This window comes from Coenobita brevimanus, chromosome 28 (assembly GCF_032717465.1).
Source record: "Coenobita brevimanus isolate Jiangsu-jjx chromosome 28, ASM3271746v2, whole genome shotgun sequence".
In the NCBI taxonomy this organism is placed as follows: Eukaryota; Metazoa; Arthropoda; class Malacostraca; order Decapoda; family Coenobitidae; genus Coenobita; species Coenobita brevimanus.
The window spans coordinates 24,514,466-24,540,006 of NC_136981.1; the positions used below are offsets into that span (position 1 = coordinate 24,514,466).

The 25,541-nt window shown below is 42.6% G+C and overlaps 1 protein-coding gene across 1 annotated transcript; it reads right to left on the reverse strand.

The window, feature by feature from the left end:
- Positions 1-4,576: 4,576 nt before the first annotated feature.
- On the reverse strand, positions 4,577-5,552 carry LOC145394765 (uncharacterized). The gene is made up of 3 exons (XM_080268543.1): positions 5,009-5,552; positions 4,773-4,861; positions 4,577-4,696 (listed from the first exon to the last, which is right to left on the reverse strand). The coding sequence occupies exons 1-3, from the start codon at positions 5,550-5,552 to the stop codon at positions 4,577-4,579; spliced, it is 753 nt and encodes a 250-aa protein (XP_080124669.1).
- Positions 5,553-25,541: the final 19,989 nt, after the last annotated feature.

Sequence of the window (25,541 nt, forward strand, 5' to 3'; positions counted from 1 at the left end):
TCCGTTCAGTGAAAGCCCACGAAGTCATGAAATCTACATCACTGCAAAGCTGAAGGTTAGTACTTTCTAATGGTACCTTATTTTTTGCTCTAGCTTTATTCTGTGCACAGTTATAAATGTTTAAAGGTTTGTTTACATTTTGGTGAAACCCCCATGGGAGAGGCCAGTCGGGTCAAAACAATCCCCACGGTTAAAGGGTTAAACTAATAAAGTAAATGGTCGACTCACTGGTATTAACTGTGGTGGGAATACTGGCAAGGGTGCTGCTGCTGAGGATTGTGATGATGGCTGAAGGGTGTTGGTAGGGTCGATTAAAGTAGGTCAGGGTCCTGCTATGTCTGCGTCAGCACTCGGTGTCGTTGTCCCCACTCAGCTGATGATGACACACTGCTGAGTAGCTGTCTCACTCTGGTAGTCGTGGTGGAGATGGTGGTGGTGGTAGTGTTGGAGAAGGTGGAGGTTGTGGTGGAGGGTGGTGGAGGTTCAAGGAGGGAGAAAATGTGTCGATGCTACATCATCATGTTGGGTCAACACACAGATGCACTTGCTCCTCTCTCTTTCCTTGTTGTTGTTTGTTCTTCTTAACTTGTAGTGTTTGACTTTCCTTACTTGTTGAGATTAACTTGCAGGCTTGTAGAGTTGATATTGTTTCTCGTAATCGTGGATTGTGGTTTAGGAGCAATTGGGAACGAAGTTAAGCTGTGTTGATGCAACACCAGCTCTCGCTGTCTGCTTTGCTTCTTTGTTTTTTGTTTGATTGCGTGAAGTCGCCAAATTAAGCGTAGTCATAGACTGCTGTGATTGAGACGTTAACCCCTTAAACGCAGATCGTCGCGTTTGCGACGCTCGGCGAAAAGGACATAACGGCGGATCATCGCGTTTGCGATTCTAGTAAATTTTGAATAACCGCGGGCAAGCAGGCTCCAGCTGGTATTGTCTATCAGTACCACCACCCTTTAGCTACTATTAGCACACTTGACCTTTGTACTACTGACCTCGGTTGTTGCCAAGTATCATTTTTTTACCCACCCACGCACCATTGCCCGGCCCTCCCTCGCCGTGCGATATGGCAGCGCTCGGGCAGCTCAGACGTGTCAATCTGCGCCTTCCTCTCGCAAGCACTTTATGCTAATTGGAAACGCTTGTTTCCCCAGTTGTCACACTAGCATTTTTTCCCGCGGTTTGCCCCTGTTTAGCGTCAGTTTACCGCAATCTTTGAAGGAGACACCATGTCTCACTCAAGCTCTTCCGAGTCTGTGCTTTCCAGCCCTCTGAAAAAGGGCTTTGTGACCTCCACCCCGTCCAAACCCTTACTAGGAACTGCTAAGGGCCTTAGTGACTCAGCTATAGGCATTGAATTGTTGAAAGCGTCAATGGATTATGGTAGTGACGTCGGTGTGTTATCGAGCCTTGCCGAGTCAGACACTCTATCGAGTGCTGAGTCTGAGGTGCCTGAAGTGACAATTCCTGTGCCCAGCACCTCAACAGGCAAGGCTCCAGTGAAAAGGGGTCTAGTGTATGGAAAGGGGGCCAAGAGGAGACGAAATGGTGACCCTGCTTCCCAGCCATTGTCTTCTTCAGACCGGCCATTGTCCCCTACACCAGGTCACGCCGCCACCATACCGCCACGCACTCCCAGCCCCATTCTCTCGTCGTCATCTTCAGCTGTACTTTCTCCAGGGTCTTCTGAGTCTCCTTCACCACCTCGGAAGGGAAGTAAGCAGTCTGGTTTATGTAGAGGTTTCCGTAGGCCCCGTGTCCATGCTGGTAGGAGTAGAAAAGTGTCGCCGAGTGTTAGAGTTAGTGGTAAGGTTACTCGCACTAGGCAACTCACCACTCAGGCCACTGCGAGTGACCTTGAACCTTCTCCTTATCTCCCCACCACCACCACCACCACACCGACACGACCTAGCACAGCCTCTGCCACACGGCCTGCCTCACCCACTGCCTCACCGCCTGCCTCACCCACTGCCACACGGCCTGCCTCACCCCCCGCCGCCCCCACCACCTCCCAGCCTAGGCAGGACACTCTGGATGCCTTCGTTTGGACTGAGGGCTCAGTTTTGTGCCAGAAGATCTGCCCTTTGATGCCAGTGGGTGTGGGATACAGGCTGACTTCCCTGTCCCAGAGGATGGTGAATGTCTGGACTACCTGTTGGCCTTCCTGGATAACGAAGTCATGGAGCAGATTTGTACCAAGACGAACAGGTACGAAGGGCAATCTGCTGCAGTTCGTGAAGGTGAAGGTGAAGCTGCAACGCCATCCACGTCGCGGATGGCAGCATGGGTTCCTGTAAGATTCAGTGAACTATTTGTATTCATTGGCTTGATGCTTCTTATGCCACATAACTGGAAGCACAAGCTCGAGGAATACTGGAGTGCTGACGATCTTTGCCCCACACCCATCTTCAACAAATACATTAGTCGTGATCGTTTCAGGCAACTCATGACTTACCTTCACTTTGCCAACAACGATGAGCCTTCCCAAACTGACCCACTATGGAAAGTGAGGGGAATCCTGAACCTGATCAAGGACAAGTTTATGACGTTCCTTCGGCCCTTCAAGAAAGTTGTGATTGACGAGTCCTTGGTTTTGTTCAGGGGCCGTCTTCAGTTCGTGCAGTATATTCCTAGCAAACGCCACCGCTTTGGAATAAAGTTTTTCGTGCTGTGCGACTGCAAGACGGGGTTCATCCTAGACTTCGTTATCTACACCGCCAGCAATGTGGACTTGGACAAGACCGACCCCCTTGGATTCTCTGGTTCTGTGGTGAAAGTGCTTTTGGAAAAGTACTTTGGCGGGAATCATGTCCTGTATACGGACAATTATTATACAGCTCCCAAACTCGCCAAGTACGTTTCAGAACACGGCGTCAGATCCTGTGGCACTGTCCGTAGCAATAGGGCACACTACCCTGCCTTCCCTGAGGCTGAAGGATCAAAGCGGGGAGATGTGCACCTGAAAAAATCTGACAAAATGCTGGCGATCAGGTGGCACGATAAGAGAATCATCAATGTGCTCACCACAGTTCACAAGGGGGAAATGCAAGCCACAGGGAAGGTCGACAGAGGGACTGGCGATCCTGTGATGTAGCCTGATGCTGTGATTGACTACAACGTCAATATGCGGCTGGTGGACAAGTCTGATATGATGATCGGAGAGATAGACTGCCTGAGGAGGAACCGTCGCTGGTACAGGAAGGTGTTCTTGCACTTGCTTGATATGTGCATGCTGAACGCCTTCATCCTGTATAAGATCAAGAACAGGAAGCCAGCAAACTACTCTCTCCGTCGTTTTTCTAAGACTTGTGTGTACCAGCTGCTTCAGCGTTTTGGGCAGGTACTGCCATCAGGTCCCAGGCGCCACTCACACTCACCTCCAGACCGCCTACAGTGCCAGGACTACCTTCAGCGACACCGCCTGGAGCCACTGCCTAGCACTGCCAAGAGGGGAAAAGCACTCAGGAGGTGTCATGTGTGCAGCCACACTACCAGGCAAGAAAGAACATTTAGGCGCACCTCCTTACAGTGCAAAGAGTGCAAAATTCCCCTCTGCGCTTACCCGTGTTTCTTTGACTACCACAGCCTGACTAGATATTGAAAATAAGGGTAAGAATCTTGTAAATAATACTGAGAGTGACAGTGATAATAGTGTTTAGTTTTCTTTTACGTACTGACAGTGACAGTCTGGTGAGTGTAAATTAGTGTATGTAGTTGTAAAAGCACTGACAGTGACAGTGGTTTCAGTGTAAATAATTGTACATAGTAATAATATAAGTATTGAGAGTGACAGTCACTCCAGTGTAAGAAGTTGAATGCATATGTTTCTATTCTATGTTCTGACAGTGACAGTTTGGTGTGTAGAAAATATTATTTTTATAACAAATGACAGTGACACTGATGAATAAGGCACTAAACTGACAGCTAGAGTGAAAGTGAGCGATAGAAATGAAGTGCGAGTGGCCGACAGGAGCGAGAATAAAGTGCCTGCCGTAAGGCAGAATAAAATCGCGCCGCGGTGGTCTTTCTCATTCCCGCTTCACAATACTGGCAGTGACACTGATTTTTAGGGCCGTAATAGTGCCAAGCGAGCCTTTGCGAAGTACTGTGAAGGAAAATAATGTAGTATACGTGTTTTTAGCTGTGAAAAGGGAAATGTGTGTTCAGTGACGGGAAGATCGCCGCCGCGCTGCATGTCGGCCGTACGTTTCGTTCATTGTAGCCTTATTTTCAGTGCTTATTGTACAAATACGGATTCCAAACTACCTGTACGTTGTTGTATAAAGTGTACTGTGACAGACTGAGGCTGTGGTAGAGGGGAAACCGGGTTGCTGGAGGTGTGAAAGTGAAGACTTTGTTACCCAACTTTGCAAGTCTCCACAAGTCCTTTGGTAGTCCACGAAGGCTCAACACCTGTCTCAGGAGAAAGCTGAATGTAAGTACTATAGGCCATAAAAATTTTAATGTTCTAGGGTTAATCTCTGATTTTTGGAAAATATTTTCCCACAGGTACTCAGACCCCGCTACAACCCCACCACACGGGAGGGATCTGCCGTACACGGCCGCGTTTAAGGGGTTAAGGGTACTCAAGTAGTGTCTCCAGCAACTCTGCTAGGATAACTGCATCATCAGCAAAGTAGAGGTCGTTAAACCTGAAAGTGCCAATTGATACCCCACAGTAACTTCGACTCACAGCCTGGTCCAGTACCCAATCCATATGTGTTGAAACGTGTGGGGGCAAGGACACATCCCTGTCTTATACCAGAACTTACTGGGAAGAAGTCTAATGTCCCCCGCTCCCCCCCACCTTTTGCAGCACCCTCATTGTTTGAGTACAAATCAGCAAACAGTCTGAGTATCGCTGTGGGAATCCCAAAGAGTCACAGGAGTTACCATAATACCTCCATATATACTGAGTCAAAAGCCTTCTTGAGATCCACATAGGCAGCAAATGGACCTTGTTGAAATTCAAGACGTCATTGCACAAGAACTAAAAGAGCTAGGATACAGTCAACAGTAGACCTCTTGGGCGTGTACCCGAATTGCCCAGGCTTCTGAAATCTTAGCAACTGGTCCTGGATATGCATCAGGAGAATGTGGGCAAGAACTTTGTCTGGCACACTGAGCACTGTAATACCACTTCGGTTACTACAGGGCTTCGCCCCAGCTTTGATAAATTTTGCTGGTAAATCACAAATACCTGCTGCTCTACAACTTTTAAACCTAGCCACTGCCTTCTTGATATCATCTAGAGAAGGCACGGCCACGTCAATTGGTGGGACGGCAGTAAGTGGTTGTACACCAGCTGATGGAAGCTCTCCACTGGGAGGTTCAGCCATATACAGGTGCTCAAAGTGCTTAGCAGACACAAGCCGTCCAACTAATGTCCGAACAGAGTTCACCTGGGAGGTGGGTTTGGAGTGGAGCTTCTTCAGAGCTCGGCAGGTGGGTCGAAGGTCATTTGAATGAAAACGGCCTTCCACCTCCTCAGTGAATTCCCTGACATACCCCTCCTTGTCTCTTCTCGGTGAAACTCGTGCCTGTTGAGACATAAGTCTATGCTGTTCCTGATCCCTAGCCAGTCTGGCAGCACAACTCTTCTCAATATTGGTCAGCTTCCCATGCGAGATGGATCACTTCCTTGATTTTGAGTGGTCTCCAGTACACTAATCAGTTTCTGCCAGAGCAGCAAGCTTAAAGGTATCCTATCTTTCAACAGGATCCTTAACAGTACTGAGCACTTCAAACCGATTTGAAACTGCCACTGCATACTCATGTGCACACTCCTCACCCCTGAGTTTCTCAAGATGGAACCTCTTTTGGTGGCATTTTGAGAATTTCTCAGTTTTGATTTTTAGCCTTAGAGCTGCAAGAACAAGTTTGTGATCAGTAACAAAGAATTCTGCACTCCTGAAAACCCTACAAATGAAGGATCCTTCAGTGAGTACTTACAAGAATGTGATCAGTCTCTATAGCAACACTTCCTGTATTGGGATACCAAGTCCAGTGGTGAAGATTTGGCTGCTGAAACTAGGATCTAGCAATTCTTACCCAACGAGATTTTACGAAATCCAGAAGGTAGAAACTATTGGGATTCCTGGTTCCAGAGCCATGGAGACCTATACAATCCCTGAAGCCCTCCCTGTCAGGGCCAGTAACTGCATTTAAGTCACCCAACATCAAGAATGTGTTATTCACAGATATGGAGAATTTCTATTTGTTCCCTTGTTTTACTAGATATTCTTAATCCTTCACATTCTTTTAGTTTCATCATATATATATATATATATAAAGTCCCTTACTGAGTTCCAGTTGCTATTTATGGTTGGTATTATCATGCCAAACAAAGAGTACATGGGGAAACGTCTAATGCTCTCTCTGGTCACTTTGTGTAGACGCAAATGAAAAAAAAAAAAAAAAAACAATACAGCAATACTAATGAGTGAATTTGGTGTCAGAAGGAACGCATATTTTTTCAGCTGTGGTACATAGCCGGGAAATGTGCATTTTACATTCTGGGTCCGAAAGGGAAGTCAGTAACTTTCACAGTCTTTTATATTCACCGATGGTCATCTCTAGAAATCTTGTTCTGTAGCTTTTCTTCATATCTGTAATAATTACTTCTATCACACAAAATGACCAGGGACACTTTTCACGGGCTTCGGGCTTCCATTTATTCTTTCTGTGCTTAAATAGAATATCAAAAGTTTGTGTTTACTCACTGCAGGATATGCAGCTGTTCCAGCTACTTAACCCAAATCTATACTGACGAGCTTTTGGATACTAACTTGCCCCATATTCTACGCTATTGCAATGTCTTATTTTTTCATTTGTTTTTGTTTCTTTTCATACAGTTACAATGAGTCTAACACTTGTATATATGGGGGAGGGGGGACTTGTGTGGCCGTGTTCAGTTTGTTTCTACTAAATCGTCAAGCTACGCTTGAAGAATTAAGTGGTCTGCTTGTCGGGGTATAATTGCAGAAAACTAAAAAAAAAAAAAAAAAAGACATTCTTCGGGTGCAAGAAATTAACCACAAAACACAGGAAAAAAGAGTCACCAATATGTCATACTGACAGGCTACCCAGGCATCCTCCAGTGTGAGAGAGATCTGCTGCTGGACCACAGGACTACAAAGATTCTTTATCCATAAAACGACGTAGTAATATAGAGTAGTCCTTGCTGGAGAATGTCCTACATCCAGATTAGCTCTGCTTACTAGACATGTGTACAGATACCACGGACACACATGTACAATTATGTTCATGGTAGGTGGGAGTGCCCAGCATCCACCCACTTAGTGTAGGGATACCCTGTTTTTGGGGTAGCTCTACACTGAGTGGCAAGCCAAATGATTTCCTGTTAACTACGACAGCATTTACAGTGCTGGGTGGTAACCTTAGAACCAATAACACGTATTCTCTATGTGACAGCAATTGGGTTGGCGGAGGGTTAAAGCACCTCCCCGGAAAATAACTAACTAAAAATATGAACAAGAAGCCTCGGACCAGGACTGACCAAAAGGTGACGACTAAGGACCGAACAAAGGACATGGTACAGATAGCTACATGGAATGTAAGGGATGCAAATGATGAGGTGAAAGAAACAGAGGTTGTCCAGGTGCTCGAGGGTGCGAAAGTGGATGTACTGTATGTGGATTGATGGAAACTAAATTGAGAGGTGAGAGTGTGAGAGAATGGGATTATGGATGGGGTATATGCACGGGAGTAGGTGAGAATGAGAGGGCAAAAGAAGGAGCGTGTATTTTTGTGAGCAACAGATGGAAGGAGAATATAAGAAAGAATGGATCAGTTGGCTCAAGGATTGTGTGGGTAAGAGTGAAACTTGGACTACAAATGTGGGTGATTGTGTGCGTGTATGCGCCACTGCAAGATCGTGCAAGCAGCGTGATAGAAGAGTTCTGGACAAATGTGGAAGCATGCATGGAAACATTTGAAAGGAATGAGAGAATGTTTATGATTGGAGATGAATTGAAAAGTAGGAAATGTGAGGATGGATGGAGTAGATGGTGAGTGGGGTGTGCCTGCAGAGATGGATGAAAATGGCAGTGCTTTAGTGGACATTTGTGCCGGGAGGGGGTTAGTGATAGGTAATACCCTCTTCAGGCACAAAATGATCCATAGGTATACATGGCGAGTGATGAGAAGGATGGATGATGAACTGAATGAACGGAAGGCAATGATTGATGACGTGTGTGTGGATGAAAGGATGAGAAGGTGTGTAAAGGATGCAAGAGTATATAGAGGCTGGGGGAGTGGACTTTCGGACCACTGCTTGGTAGTGATCAGAATCAAAGTCCAAACAAAATGGACAAATAAAAGAAGGGAAGGACAGGATGAAGTAGTAGTTCTTACAAGGAGGGTAGAAATGTTACAGGAGGATGGAAAAAAGGCAGAATAAAAGAGGAAGTCGAGGAGTGATTGGGTAAATATAGATTGGTCCAGATAGGGGACGTGGAAGGTATGTAAGATAGAGTAGGAAGAGACTGGATGAGGAATTTGGAAGGAATTTGAGTGTAAAGTGGAGGAAATGCAAGAACAGTTTCTGAAAAGAGGCAAAGAGTGTTAGACAGGGTGCCAAAGAAGTTAGCTGGGGAGTGAAAGATAAATGGTAGCTTACTAGTGGATAAGGGAGAAAAAGTGAGCAGATGGAGAGAACACTTTACTGAACTGTTGAACATAGAGAATGAAAGTAATGCACGTATAAGTGGCTATGGAATGGCTGGGAGAAGGAGGGATGTGAGAAGACAGGAAGAAATCAGTAGGATGGAAATTGTGGAAGTAATGAAGAAAGTTAAAATGAGGAAAAACATAGGAATTGATGGAGTGTGTGGTGAAATACTGAAGCATGGGGGAAATATAATAATAGAATGTATGTGGAAGATGTGCAGATTGACCTGGGAGGAAGGTAGAACCCCGGAGGATTGGAAGTCAGGTATAATTATTCCCCCGTAAAAAGGAAAAGGGAAAAAAGAAGTGTGTGGTAATCATAGGGGCATTTGCCTTCTCAGTGTAATAGGAAAAGTATATGGTAGGATACTTATTGACAGAGTTAGGGAAATAACAGAGGAATTAGTAGAAGAACAGGGAGGTTTTAGGACGGGAAGAGGTTGTGTAGATCAGATATTCATTCTTAGATCATTAGTGGAGAAAGTTTCTAGAGAAAGGAAAAAAGTGTATGCAGCCTTCATTGATTTGGAGAATGCATATGACAGGGTGGATAGACAAGGATTGTGGAAAGCATCAAGAATATGTGGAATAGACAGGAAGTTGCTGAAGGCCGTGAAGGGTATGTATGAGGGTGCTAAGGCTCCAGTGCGTGTGGATAGTGAACTGAGTGACTTTTTCTATTTGAACGTTGGATTGAAACAAGGATGTGTCATGTCTCCAAAGTTGTTCAGTCTGTATGTCGATGGGGTTATAGAAGTGATACAAGGTAGGGCAGTGGATGTTGGAGCCGCCCTAGTGAGAGAGGCCAGTGTTTGGAAACTCCCTGCACTGTTGTTTGCAGATGATACTCTGTTATTAAGTGAAGACGAAGGGGAGCTGCAAGGCTTGGTGGATGAGTTTGGGAGAGTGTGTAAGGAATGGGGGAAGAGTGTAGGGAAGAGCAAAGTGATGTCTTCAGGAGAAGCAAAGTCAGTGAGTGTACAGTGAGGTTGGATGAGGAGGAAATGGAAAATATGAGTGTACTTAACCCGTCACGTCCCGAGCTATTTCGCACCTCCGACACCCCCCAATCCCGAGCTATTTTGGATTTTTTTTTTTTGGCTAAAACCTCCGCTTTTGGTGAGAAACATCGAAAATTCATAGAGAAATTGCTCAACTGAGCTTTAAAATACTTGATACAGGTAGCAGTACCTCCTTAACTTACTGGGTTTTCTATCAGGCTGGCTCCAAGGAAAACGAGTTCTATGGGAGGGTAACTATTCCACACCACTCATAAACGATATTTATTTATTTGGTATGAATTTATATGCAGTACGAGAGTATATTGGTTTTCAAACAGTAATATAGGCATTATAAGCATTGTTTCACTCAGTAACTCATCAACATACCTGACCTTTTTGGGCGACATTACCTGATCGTCATTTCCGACTGTTTCTTCCTCTAATGCTATGTAAACTTTGTCCTCCACATTGTCATCGATTGGGGAATCACTCTGGCCCTGAATGTCTTTATTGGCGAGGTCACTGGTAACAGGTGAATTGCCAAGACAATGGCATGCTGGGCGGGGGAGGTTATGCGGTGTAAGGCATTGTCCCTGCCTGGCATCTTGCAGAAGAATAGAGGAAGGTGTCCTGTGTATACGTACGAAAAATCACATGTGAAAATTGGAAATTGTGCAAATTATGAACCTTGCAATTGCATGAAGTACCAGTACGTCGACGGGACTAGCTGTGACAAAATGTTGCGATGTACCCATACGTCGATGGGATGCCTCGGGTTAAGTATTTGGGTAATGTGATGAGTAAGGATGGAAGTTTAGAGGGTGAAGTGCTTGAAAGGGTGCAGCAGGGAAGAAAGGTTGCTGGTTCCTTAAAAGCAGTGATAAGAAACAGGGAACTGAGCACAGAAGTGAAAAACCTACTACATGACAATATTGTGATACCAACTCTAATGTATGGAAGTCAAGCTTGGACCTTGTTGGAGGGACGGAAGTCAGGAGTGAGAGCAGTGGAAATGAGTTATCTAAAAGGAGCATGTGGAGTCACATGGAAAGACAGACTGAAAAATGAGGATGTGAAGGAGTGTTGTGGTGTGGATGTGGATGTGATAGGAAGCATTAGAACAAGCACACTGAGGTGATTTGGCCATGCGGAGAGGATGGAGGATGAGAGACTGACGAGGAGAGTGTATGTGAGTGAGGTGGAGGGGGGGAGAGGGAGGGGGAGGCCAGGGATGAGATGGAGGGATGGAGTGGAGGGGTATATGAGAAAGAGGAGTGTGAGCTGGGAGCAGGGCAGTGAAATGGCGGGGAACAGGGACTCATGGAGGCGATTTGTTTCTGGCCACCCCTTACGGTATTAAGCCGTCTGGCAATAGATAAATTGATAGATATTTTTCTCCTGAAAAAAGTTTTCTGTACTTCAAAGTTGGCATGGCTGGGTTCCGATATCATTACTGATCGTAATAAAGTAAAACAGTATAATATATTCGTAACTGTCCATCCCCAACCCAGCATACGTGCTAACTATTTACTGCACGCTGAAAACATAACACTGGTTTACAAAATATTTGAGGCAAGCATGAACTTAGGTATTCTAACCTAATTTTGGGGTGCTGATTTCAGATTCGAAATCCGTTTCCACTCATCACCTCTAGTTTTTGAGATATACATGTATACATATAAGTACATGTATACATATAGGCCTAGACCCAAAATATTCGCCAAAAATCCATTTACTGTCCTATTTTCTTGGAACTTGGTTTAAAACACACGCCACAACAAGCACTACATGCAGAAGGACTGGGGGTCTAGGAGCACTTTCGTGCCTGGGAAACACAGTGTCCAAGCAAATCCTCTGGTGGTCATGAACAAGATGCTCCTTCCCCCTCTTCATGTCAAGCTTGGCCTTATGAAGAATTTCGTGAAGGCCATGGACAAGGATGGCGCTGCCTTCCAACACCTGTGCACTCTGTTCTCAGCTCTCAGTTCTGTTAAGCTCAAGGAGGGCATCTTCGTCGGACCTCAGATCTGGGAGGTGCTGATGGATGAGGTATTCGAGGAGAAGCTCACCTTGACAGAACTGAGGGCATGGGAAGCATTTAAGTCAGTCGGCCATGGCTTCCTTAGTAACAACCGGGCACTTGATTACCAAGAGCGTGTCGAGAAGTTGTTGCAGGCTAATCAGGATATGGGGTGCCGAATGTCTCTCAAGATTCACTTTCTCCACTTTCACCTCAACTTCTTCCCCCAGAACCTCGGAGCAGTAAGTGACGAACATAGGGAAAGGTTCCACCAAGATATTGCTAAGATGGAGAGCAACTACCAAGGCGAGTGGAACCCCAGCATGATGGGGGACTTCTGCTGGATGCTCCTGAACGACATCAAGGAGTCAAAGTACACCAGGTCGTCCAAAAAAACTCACCTCTGACTGTCTGTAGTACTATGATGTGTATATATGCTTATATCCAAGTAATAGTAATATTTAGTTCTGTCAGTGTTCTGTGTTTGTTTTGTTTCGTTCTGTAATAAGCCATTTTAATATATGAAATAAACTCATTATATTATAAATATATGCATTATAATAAAAAAACGGAATATGTGAAAGCAAAAAAAAAAAAAACTAGAGGTGATAGAGCAAAACTGTTGAGAAATTTGAATTAAGCATATCAACATTAGTCAAAAACACCTATTCACATGCTTGACTCAGATTTTTTTTTTCTTTTGAAACCAGTGTAATTTGACTCAAAAATACACAGACAGCTAAAAGTTCTGCATGCTGTTACACATCACTATCAGTTGACACAGAAAACAATAAAGACATCAGAAACTCCCTTCAACATCATCTATTTTCATGGTCACAGATATCACCCCATTATCACAATTTACCAGCACCAAGTCCATTTATGTTGTCAGTGTGACGCTCATAGGAATCACACTATGCTAAAAAATAAATCGTTTTGCGTACGTTGGAATAAAACTCGGGATATATGAGACACCCTGGCATGTGGAGGTGTGTAGGAGGACTGCTGAGCCTTGGGATAGGCCCTGAAGTCTTTGCTAAGAGTCGGACATAATGAACTATAATAAATAAAAAGGTTATGGGGTGCCGAATGTCTCTCAAGATTCACTTTCTCCACTTTCACCTCAACTTCTTCCCCCAGAACCTCGGAGCAGTAAGTGACGAACATAGGGAAAGGTTCCACCAAGATATTGCTAAGATGGAGAGCAACTACTAAACTATGATTTAAAAGAGGTATCGGTACGAAAGCAAACGGGATGAGAGAAGTTTTGTGGTGTTGCTGACTGGTTCTGGGCAAGTGGAGAAATGGGATATTTATTATTAGTTTCGGTAATGCAATGATTATATCGATTGTCAAAACTGTCAGTAGGGTATTTCTTTCGTATATTACGTGCCACCTTCAGCGATCATATTCAAATGAAGAAATGTTTTCCGTACTGAAGGCGTCAGTTTTCAGTAATTGATTCACCACTAAGGCGTCCTTATATTTAGTTTATTATTTCTATCCCCAGGTGGCTGTATTTACCTTACAGAACTCTTTTCGCACTGAAGTTGGTAAGTGGGTGATGAAGAGATCACATAAAAACTCAACATGTATGCAGTACATGCTGTTCCACAACATCACCAAATTACTTCATTCACCGATAGAATTCGCCTGTGACAGCAGACATCGAAATTAGTTTTCCAGTTAACTACTGTCGCTATTTAAACTCATGTAGGCCGAGACGTCTCCTTTATCTGAGGATTGTTGATTATAGACTATTTCTTCCGTTTAGAAACGCCTTAGATTGAACGGATTAAATCAAACGTCTTCCAGATGTCGACGATCCCACAGTTCTATCTGTCGACAATAAAAATTTATGATGGGTGCACTTCACTATAACACTTTCCCATTTTGTCTAAATACTCTGAACTATTGCATTACTACACTCATAATCACCTACCGGTATCCTCTCCTTCTTGAGTCATCTCCTTTCACGTTCAGATATGCTAATAAGTCAGCAGCACTGCACATGATGAGACATCTGTACCCATAAAATGCACCAACACACATCCTGAGCAGAAAAAAAAAGTCGAAAGTTTGAAACATTTACGACCGCCAACGAAAAAAAAAAAGTTAATTACAAGCGTTAAAGTTACCTCAACAAGATTAATGGTCTGTGATTGTTGGTTGACCAAGCAGAAAATGAAAACTTTAGGTGGTGTGTAGTGCTGGAGGCTGATGTAGTGTGTCGGAGGGTGATGGTGTGTGGTAGATGGTTGTGTAGGGTTTTGGTGGGTGATGTTTTAGGCAATGTGTTGGAGGATGGTGTGGTGTGCTGGAGGATGGTGTGGTGTGCTTGAGAGTGATACAGTGTATTGGAGGGTGCTGTGACTTGCTAGAGAGTGGTGTAGGGTGTTGGATGATGGATAGAAAGCTGGAGAGTGGTGTGGCGTGCTGGATGATTATGTCCTGTGTTGAAGGGTGTGTAGTGTTTATTAAGCTGGAGAGTGGTGTCGTGTGTTGCTGTGTCCTGTGTTGAAGGATGGTGCAGTGTGTAGTAAGTCGGAGAGTGGTGCAGTATGTTAGAGGGCTCTGTCCAGTGCTGGAGGGTAGTGTAGTGTGTAGTATTGTGGAGAGTGGTATATTGTGTTGGCATGTGATGAAGCGTGTTGGGAGGATGATATGCAGGAAGCGATGAGAAGATAAGGAGTTATGAAAGTAAGGAAATTTCAGGAGGCGAGCATAAGATAAGCAAGAAAGGAATTTGTTCTCCATTACTGAACTACCTCCTCCAGCTGTTTTAGGACGATGACCTCTTCTTGTTTCTTTTCGCCTGGATTTGCGCTAAAATGTTTTCGTAATCTTCTGAGAGACCGTTCATTGTGAAGAGATGGAGAGAGAAAAAAAAAACAGGATTTATGTTTACTTCTGATAGTGTGTGGCTGGAAGCATATTAATACAGAGAGCAAGTTTTGATCAATAGGAAAATATAAACACAAAAAAACTTATAACAGGCAAAGAACAGAGTTTTTTCAAAGCGTGATTAATGCTGTGAATACTGGGATTCCCTTCATCCATTGAACTAAATACATCACTTGTTAGAATGTACCGTAAAGTCGTTCAAAGTAAATAAATATTTAGATACCTCACAATAGCATGCCCCCCTTAAGCTGAGGAAAGTACCTGCCTGTAGTAAAAGGAAAACTGAGTTACTGAATACTCTTTTTAACACATTGAGTGACAGAATCTTACTGTAAGTAGAATAAAGCTGTTTGACTGCAACAACAACAACAAAAAAATCACATTTTCGTACTGAATATGCTGCATCAAAGCAAGTTGCTACCATTCGTGCTCTTTCTCCTTCTCTGTCTGATTTGTGCTCTTGCGATATAGTGTTTATGTGAGCAGATTCACACATTTACTAAGTTGGAGAACGCCAAAGAAATGTGGAAGATAATCACCAATCAGTTGATGTATATCGAACGAATAAATAAATCGATAAGTGCACGAAGAAATCATCACATTCATGAACCCGCCAGGATATTGAAAACTAATGAAGAAATCATTTGCCTCAGGGGAATAACTTAAAAATATAATTATTAACGCACAGGAAATCGCGATGACTGTACAGAATATTTTAAATTGTAACGGGAATGTACGAAAACTGGTCGGAAAACTAAATGAAGCCATGGGTCAAAAATTTCTCGCAAAGCAAATTTAAATGATAGAGTATTTTTTTTAAAGTAAGGAGTAAGAATACTGAAAAAGATAGCATAGGCCAGCCCGTTTGCTTAATTCGGATGGTACCCTCATTTACGATAAAACAATAGCAATGGTTCTAAATGACCTCATTCACAGCGTTTTCAGAGAAGAAAACAATGTACGCATTCCCATCCCATATTTTGTCTTCTCAGAGCAAGAACATGGTAAATTATCAGTTAACGAAGTGACAAGACACGATGTATTAAATTATCTTCATACTGTATAAGCGACTGAAATAAATGAACTGACTCAGACCAGATATCACCAATCATACTGCGTGATTGTTACAGACACTTAGTCTTTCCTATAACTAAAATATTCAGTAAATCATTATCTGACAAGCGAGTAGCCTCCCTAATCAATGGAAGCTCGCTAATATATCACCGATCTTTAAATAAGGCGATAATAAAACGCGCCATAAATTACCGCCAAATAAGCTTAACACAATTATCATGCAAAATTTCGCAAAAAAACTATTGTAAATGAAGTTACCGTGTTCCTTAATCAGGATTACCATAAAACAGGTAATTATCAGCATGGGTTTCGTAATAATAGATCATGTCTCACAAATCTGCTTGATTTTTTTTTTTCAAACATTTATATACAGTATATCAATTAGCCGCTAATGAGCCGCGTTGTTTGTTTGTTTGTTTGAGATTCAGTCACGTCCAAACCAAGGGCCAAAGACCCCCACATATTGATTCTGAATCAGGATGACCCAGGGATGTTTTTAAGGGGGTCAAAATTCAGACCTGAGTCATCTGAGGTCGCCGGTAGTGGAAGATGTGCAGATTGACCTGGGAGGAAGGTAGAACCCCGGAGGATTGGAAGTCAGGTATAATTATTCCCCCGTAAAAAGGAAAAGGGAAAAAAGAAGTGTGTGGTAATCATAGGGGCATTTGCCTTCTCAGTGTAATAGGAAAAGTATATGGTAGGATACTTATTGACAGAGTTAGGGAAATAACAGAGGAATTAGTAGAAGAACAGGGAGGTTTTAGGACGGGAAGAGGTTGTGTAGATCAGATATTCATTCTTAGATCATTAGTGGAGAAAGTTTCTAGAGAAAGGAAAAAAGTGTATGCAGCCTTCATTGATTTGGAGAATGCATATGACAGGGTGGATAGACAAGGATTGTGGAAAGCATCAAGAATATGTGGAATAGACAGGAAGTTGCTGAAGGCCGTGAAGGGTATGTATGAGGGTGCTAAGGCTCCAGTGCGTGTGGATAGTGAACTGAGTGACTTTTTCTATTTGAACGTTGGAGTGAAACAAGGATGTGTCATGTCTCCAAAGTTGTTCAGTCTGTATGTCGATGGGGTTATAGAAGTGATACAAGGTAGGGCAGTGGATGTTGGAGCCGCCCTAGTGAGAGAGGCCAGTGTTTGGAAACTCCCTGCACTGTTGTTTGCAGATGATACTCTGTTATTAAGTGAAGACGAAGGGGAGCTGCAAGGCTTGGTGGATGAGTTTGGGAGAGTGTGTAAGGAATGGGGGAAGAGTGTAGGGAAGAGCAAAGTGATGTCTTCAGGAGAAGCAAAGTCAGTGAGTGTACAGTGAGGTTGGATGAGGAGGAAATGGAAAATATGAGTGTACTTAACCCGTCACGTCCCGAGCTATTTCGCACCTCCGACACCCCCCAATCCCGAGCTATTTTGGATTTTTTTTTTTTGGCTAAAACCTCCGCTTTTGGTGAGAAACATCGAAAATTCATAGAGAAATTGCTCAACTGAGCTTTAAAATACTTGATACAGGTAGCAGTACCTCCTTAACTTACTGGGTTTTCTATCAGGCTGGCTCCAAGGAAAACGAGTTCTATGGGAGGGTAACTATTCCACACCACTCATAAACGATATTTATTTATTTGGTATGAATTTATATGCAGTACGAGAGTATATTGGTTTTCAAACAGTAATATAGGCATTATAAGCATTGTTTCACTCAGTAACTCATCAACATACCTGACCTTTTTGGGCGACATTACCTGATCGTCATTTCCGACTGTTTCTTCCTCTAATGCTATGTAAACTTTGTCCTCCACATTGTCATCGATTGGGGAATCACTCTGGCCCTGAATGTCTTTATTGGCGAGGTCACTGGTAACAGGTGAATTGCCAAGACAATGGCATGCTGGGCGGGGAGGTTATGCAGTGTAAGGCATTGTCCCTGCCTGGCATCTTGCAGAAGAATAGAGGAAGGTGTCCTGTGTATACGTACGAAAAATCACATGTGAAAATTGGAAATTGTGCAAATTATGAACCTTGCAATTGCATGAAGTACCAGTACGTCGACGGGACTAGCTGTGACAAAATGTTGCGATGTACCCATACGTCGATGGGATGCCTCGGGTTAAGTATTTGGGTAATGTGATGAGTAAGGATGGAAGTTTAGAGGGTGAAGTGCTTGAAAGGGTGCAGCAGGGAAGAAAGGTTGCTGGTTCCTTAAAAGCAGTGATAAGAAACAGGGAACTGAGCACAGAAGTGAAAAACCTACTACATGACAATATTGTGATACCAACTCTAACGTATGGAAGTCAAGCTTGGACCTTGTTGGAGGGACGGAAGTCAGGAGTGAGAGCAGTGGAAATGAGTTATCTAAAAGGAGCATGTGGAGTCACATGGAAAGACAGACTGAAAAATGAGGATGTGAAGGAGTGTTGTGGTGTGGATGTGGATGTGATAGGAAGCATTAGAACAAGCACACTGAGGTGATTTGGCCATGCGGAGAGGATGGAGGATGAGAGACTGACGAGGAGAGTGTATGTGAGTGAGGTGGAGGGGGGGAGAGGGAGGGGGAGGCCAGGGATGAGATGGAGGGATGGAGTGGAGGGGTATATGAGAAAGAGGAGTGTGAGCTGGGAGCAGGGCAGTGAAATGGCGGGGAACAGGGAGTCATGGAGGCGATTTGTTTCTGGCCACCCCTTACGGTATTAAGCCGTCTGGCAATAGATAAATTGATAGATATTTTTCTCCTGAAAAAAGTTTTCTGTACTTCAAAGTTGGCATGGCTGGGTTCCGATATCATTACTGATCGTAATAAAGTAAAACAGTATAATATATTCGTAACTGTCCATCCCCAACCCAGCATACGTGCTAACTATTTACTGCACGCTGAAAACATAACACTGGTTTACAAAATATTTGAGGCAAGCATGAACTTAGGTATTCTAACCTAATTTTGGGGTGCTGATTTCAGATTCGAAATCCGTTTCCACTCATCACCTCTAGTTTTTGAGATATACATGTATACATATAAGTACATGTATACATATAGGCCTAGACCCAAAATATTCGCCAAAAATCCATTTACTGTCCTATTTTCTTGGAACTTGGTTTAAAACGCACGCCACAACAAGCACTACATGCAGAAGGACTGGGGGTCTAGGAGCACTTTCGTGCCTGGGAAACACAGTGTCCAAGCAAATCCTCTGGTGGTCATGAACAAGATGCTCCTTCCCCCTCTTCATGTCAAGCTTGGCCTTATGAAGAATTTCGTGAAGGCCATGGACAAGGATGGCGCTGCCTTCCAACACCTGTGCACTCTGTTCTCAGCTCTCAGTTCTGTTAAGCTCAAGGAGGGCATCTTCGTCGGACCTCAGATCTGGGAGGTGCTGATGGATGAGGTATTCGAGGAGAAGCTCACCTTGACAGAACTGAGGGCATGGGAAGCATTTAAGTCAGTCGGCCATGGCTTCCTTAGTAACAACCGGGCACTTGATTACCAAGAGCGTGTCGAGAAGTTGTTGCAGGCTAATCAGGATATGGGGTGCCGAATGTCTCTCAAGATTCACTTTCTCCACTTTCACCTCAACTTCTTCCCCCAGAACCTCGGAGCAGTAAGTGACGAACATAGGGAAAGGTTCCACCAAGATATTGCTAAGATGGAGAGCAACTACCAAGGCGAGTGGAACCCCAGCATGATGGGGGACTTCTGCTGGATGCTCCTGAACGACATCAAGGAGTCAAAGTACACCAGGTCGTCCAAAAAAACTCACCTCTGACTGTCTGTAGTACTATGATGTGTATATATGCTTATATCCAAGTAATAGTAATATTTAGTTCTGTCAGTGTTCTGTGTCTGTTTTGTTTCGTTCTGTAATAAGCCATTTTAATATATGAAATAAACTCATTATATTATAAATATATGCATTATAATAAAAAAACGGAATATGTGAAAGCAAAAAAAAAAAAACTAGAGGTGATAGAGCAAAACTGTTGAGAAATTTGAATTAAGCATATCAACATTAGTCAAAAACACCTATTCACATGCTTGACTCAGATTTTTTTTTTCTTTTGAAACCAGTGTAATTTGACTCAAAAATACACAGACAGCTAAAAGTTCTGCATGCTGTTACACATCACTATCAGTTGACACAGAAAACAATAAAGACATCAGAAACTCCCTTCAACATCATCTATTTTCATGGTCACAGATATCACCCCATTATCACAATTTACCAGTACCAAGTCCATTTATGTTGTCAGTGTGACGCTCATAGGAATCACACTATGCTAAAAAATAAATCGTTTTGCGTACGTTGGAATAAAACTCGGGATATATGAGACACCCTGGCATGTGGAGGTGTGTAGGAGGACTGCTGAGCCTTGGGATAGGCCCTGAAGTCTTTGCTAAGAGTCGGACATAATGAACTATAATAAATAAAAAGGTTATGGGGTGCCGAATGTCTCTCAAGATTCACTTTCTCCACTTTCACCTCAACTTCTTCCCCCAGAACCTCGGAGCAGTAAGTGACGAACATAGGGAAAGGTTCCACCAAGATATTGCTAAGATGGAGAGCAACTACTAAACTATGATTTAAAAGAGGTATCGGTACGAAAGCAAACGGGATGAGAGAAGTTTTGTGGTGTTGCTGACTGGTTCTGGGCAAGTGGAGAAATGGGATATTTATTATTAGTTTCGGTAATGCAATGATTATATCGATTGTCAAAACTGTCAGTAGGGTATTTCTTTCGTATATTACGTGCCACCTTCAGCGATCATATTCAAATGAAGAAATGTTTTCCGTACTGAAGGCGTCAGTTTTCAGTAATTGATTCACCACTAAGGCGTCCTTATATTTAGTTTATTATTTCTATCCCCAGGTGGCTGTATTTACCTTACAGAACTCTTTTCGCACTGAAGTTGGTAAGTGGGTGATGAAGAGATCACATAAAAACTCAACATGTATGCAGTACATGCTGTTCCACAACATCACCAAATTACTTCATTCACCGATAGAATTCGCCTGTGACAGCAGACATCGAAATTAGTTTTCCAGTTAACTACTGTCGCTATTTAAACTCATGTAGGCCGAGACGTCTCCTTTATCTGAGGATTGTTGATTATAGACTATTTCTTCCGTTTAGAAACGCCTTAGATTGAACGGATTAAATCAAACGTCTTCCAGATGTCGACGATCCCACAGTTCTATCTGTCGACAATAAAAATTTATGATGGGTGCACTTCACTATAACACTTTCCCATTTTGTCTAAATACTCTGAACTATTGCATTACTACACTCATAATCACCTACCGGTATCCTCTCCTTCTTGAGTCATCTCCTTTCACGTTCAGATATGCTAATAAGTCAGCAGCACTGCACATGATGAGACATCTGTACCCATAAAATGCACCAACACACATCCTGAGCAGAAAAAAAAAGTCGAAAGTTTGAAACATTTACGACCGCCAACGAAAAAAAAAAAGTTAATTACAAGCGTTAAAGTTACCTCAACAAGATTAATGGTCTGTGATTGTTGGTTGACCAAGCAGAAAATGAAAACTTTAGGTGGTGTGTAGTGCTGGAGGCTGATGTAGTGTGTCGGAGGGTGATGGTGTGTGGTAGATGGTTGTGTAGGGTTTTGGTGGGTGATGTTTTAGGCAATGTGTTGGAGGATGGTGTGGTGTGCTGGAGGATGGTGTGGTGTGCTTGAGAGTGATACAGTGTATTGGAGGGTGCTGTGACTTGCTAGAGAGTGGTGTAGGGTGTTGGATGATGGATAGAAAGCTGGAGAGTGGTGTGGCGTGCTGGATGATTATGTCCTGTGTTGAAGGGTGTGTAGTGTTTATTAAGCTGGAGAGTGGTGTCGTGTGTTGCTGTGTCCTGTGTTGAAGGATGGTGTAGTGTGTAGTAAGTCGGAGAGTGGTGCAGTATGTTAGAGGGCTCTGTCCAGTGCTGGAGGGTAGTGTAGTGTGTAGTATTGTGGAGAGTGGTATATTGTGTTGGCATGTGATGAAGCGTGTTGGGAGGATGATATGCAGGAAGCGATGAGAAGATAAGGAGTTATGAAAGTAAGGAAATTTCAGGAGGCGAGCATAAGATAAGCAAGAAAGGAATTTGTTCTCCATTACTGAACTACCTCCTCCAGCTGTTTTAGGACGATGACCTCTTCTTGTTTCTTTTCGCCTGGATTTGCGCTAAAATGTTTTCGTAATCTTCTGAGAGACCGTTCATTGTGAAGAGATGGAGAGAGAAAAAAAAAACAGGATTTATGTTTACTTCTGATAGTGTGTGGCTGGAAGCATATTAATACAGAGAGCAAGTTTTGATCAATAGGAAAATATAAACACAAAAAAACTTATAACAGGCAAAGAACAGAGTTTTTTCAAAGCGTGATTAATGCTGTGAATACTGGGATTCCCTTCATCCATTGAACTAAATACATCACTTGTTAGAATGTACCGTAAAGTCGTTCAAAGTAAATAAATATTTAGATACCTCACAATAGCATGCCCCCCTTAAGCTGAGGAAAGTACCTGCCTGTAGTAAAAGGAAAACTGAGTTACTGAATACTCTTTTTAACACATTGAGTGACAGAATCTTACTGTAAGTAGAATAAAGCTGTTTGACTGCAACAACAACAACAAAAAAATCACATTTTCGTACTGAATATGCTGCATCAAAGCAAGTTGCTACCATTCGTGCTCTTTCTCCTTCTCTGTCTGATTTGTGCTCTTGCGATATAGTGTTTATGTGAGCAGATTCACACATTTACTAAGTTGGAGAACGCCAAAGAAATGTGGAAGATAATCACCAATCAGTTGATGTATATCGAACGAATAAATAAATCGATAAGTGCACGAAGAAATCATCACATTCATGAACCCGCCAGGATATTGAAAACTAATGAAGAAATCATTTGCCTCAGGGGAATAACTTAAAAATATAATTATTAACGCACAGGAAATCGCGATGACTGTACAGAATATTTTAAATTGTAACGGGAATGTACGAAAACTGGTCGGAAAACTAAATGAAGCCATGGGTCAAAAATTTCTCGCAAAGCAAATTTAAATGATAGAGTATTTTTTTTTTAAAGTAAGGAGTAAGAATACTGAAAAAGATAGCATAGGCCAGCCCGTTTGCTTAATTCGGATGGTACCCTCATTTACGATAAAACAATAGCAATGGTTCTAAATGACCTCATTCACAGCGTTTTCAGAGAAGAAAACAATGTACGCATTCCCATCCCATATTTTGTCTTCTCAGAGCAAGAACATGGTAAATTATCAGTTAACGAAGTGACAAGACACGATGTATTAAATTATCTTCATACTGTATAAGCGACTGAAATAAATGAACTGACTCAGACCAGATATCACCAATCATACTGCGTGATTGTTACAGACACTTAGTCTTTCCTATAACTAAAATATTCAGTAAATCATTATCTGACAAGCGAGTAGCCTCCCTAATCAATGGAAGCTCGCTAATATATCACCGATCTTTAAATAAGGCGATAATAAAACGCGCCATAAATTACCGCCAAATAAGCTTAACACAATTATCATGCAAAATTTCGCAAAAAAACTATTGTAAATGAAGTTACCGTGTTCCTTAATCAGGATTACCATAAAACAGGTAATTATCAGCATGGGTTTCGTAATAATAGATCATGTCTCACAAATCTGCTTGATTTTTTTTTTTCAAACATTTATATACAGTATATCAATTAGCCGCTAATGAGCCGCGTTGTTTGTTTGTTTGTTTGAGATTCAGTCACGTCCAAACCAAGGGCCAAAGACCCCCACATATTGATTCTGAATCAGGATGACCCAGGGATGTTTTTAAGGGGGTCAAAATTCAGACCTGAGTCATCTGAGGTCGCCGGTAGTGTGTTTGCCTTTTCGCCAGGGCAACGCCGGATACCTCTGAGGCCCAATTTTTGGCATGGAGACTCATATAACCTCCAGTTCGGACACAGGTCATGTGAGGTTAACCTCCGAGGTCATTTTAGGTCACCGGTCGGAGGTCATTTGAGTTACCGGTAACAGTAAACAAGTTTGGAGGTGTAAAATCCACCAAAGTGAGAGAAAAAATTCCTGATTGAACATATAACAGGAGATGCTGATGAATACTTTAGAATTCCTCAGGTAATACAATCGGTTAACTTTGTTTTTTTCACTGGGGTTCACCTGCGTCTAACATACTGTAAATAATTGGCACCCAGAGGCAGACACATTAAAACTTTTCGCTTCTGTTGAAAATTAAATTTACTCGTCTCACTGTACTGATGTGACTAAAACATTCTGTACAATATTGACGTTTACACTGTATTCACGTAGGAATGACATCTGTTTGTGAAGGGAATCAAAACATTCTCCATAAAACACTTCAGTGTTATGACGTCTCTATATTGTTTTCACGTTATCATTAGACAACTTTATTCAGCTTTGGAGAGTCACCCTCACAATGCAGTGCATCACGCATCCCCTCTTCTATCGAACACTGAGCTTAGTGATGACGTGGTGGTGATGCGACTGAGTAATATTTTTATAAAATCGTTTCTTGAATCCCGGGTGTGCCACAGTGGTGGAGCAACCAGCTTGTAGCCTGATACCTGCATGATGAATTTTGTGGAAATGGTGGTATTTAATGGTGGTATTATTGGCACTCTGGTTTATGTATTCATTCTTAACTGGATAAAATCATCTAATGTTAAGTGGCATATAATGCTAAAAGCGATTCGACCACGAGAGAATTAAAATCCCTACCATTATCAGGCCGTTGAAGCATGTACTCACTTACCTCGGAGAGGAAAAGATTCTTGAATTGAAAAACAATGACCTTTCAACTCAAACAGATCACATGGATATATTATGCGCATTAACATACATTATTTCATTCACCTGACAGACATTAACAGTCTAACTGGCTTATAGATTACCCCAACTTCCAACAACGTTTAATAATTCATTTTTATACCACTGCTAAATTCATATTATATTTAGTATATTTAGTTGTATAAATGTTCAGAAATTTATGGTATCACATGCGTTGTCTCTGAAGAAACTGCATTTTCTGTTTGAAAGTACATTTCCAGTACAGGAACAACCTACTATTAAACTGCACGCACGAATTTTGCTGTGACGATAATGTTTGTGTTATCAAATAATATTTGCGTGATAATTAGTACTACATGTTCATTACTATAAAAAGCATCACACACACACACACACACACACACACACACACACACACACACACACACACACACACACACACACACACACACACAAAACACTGATACCCAGTTACTGAACATGCTAGATTTTTCATCGGTAATGATCATGAATTACAAATTTTTGTGGAGTGAGGAGGAGATGCAAGGGTGTGCAAGGGACAGCATGGTGGAATGATGAGGTGAAACGAGCTGTGGAACAAAAGAAGAAGGCATATGGTGAATGGTTGGCGAGTAGAGGTAGAGGAGAAGATGAGAGAGAGAAGAGAGAGGTATATGTGAGCAGGAGAAGGGAGGTTAAGAGACTGGTGAAGGAGAGTAAGAAGAAAGTGGATGAAGAGTTTGGGAGGAATCTGAGTGTGAAATGGAGGGAGAGTAAGAAATTGTTTTGGAAGGAGGTAAAGAAAGTAAGGCAGTGTGAAAGGGGAAATAGTAGGGGAGTGAAAGATAGGAATAATAGATTGTTGGTGGAGAAGAGAGAGAAATTGAGGAGATGGAAGGAGCACTTTGAAGATTTGTTGAATGTAGAGAGTGAGAGCAGTGTGAGTATAAGTGGTTGGGGAATGGCTGGGAGAAGAAGAGATGAGAGGAGGGAGGAAGAGATCAGTAGGTCGGAAGTTGTGGAA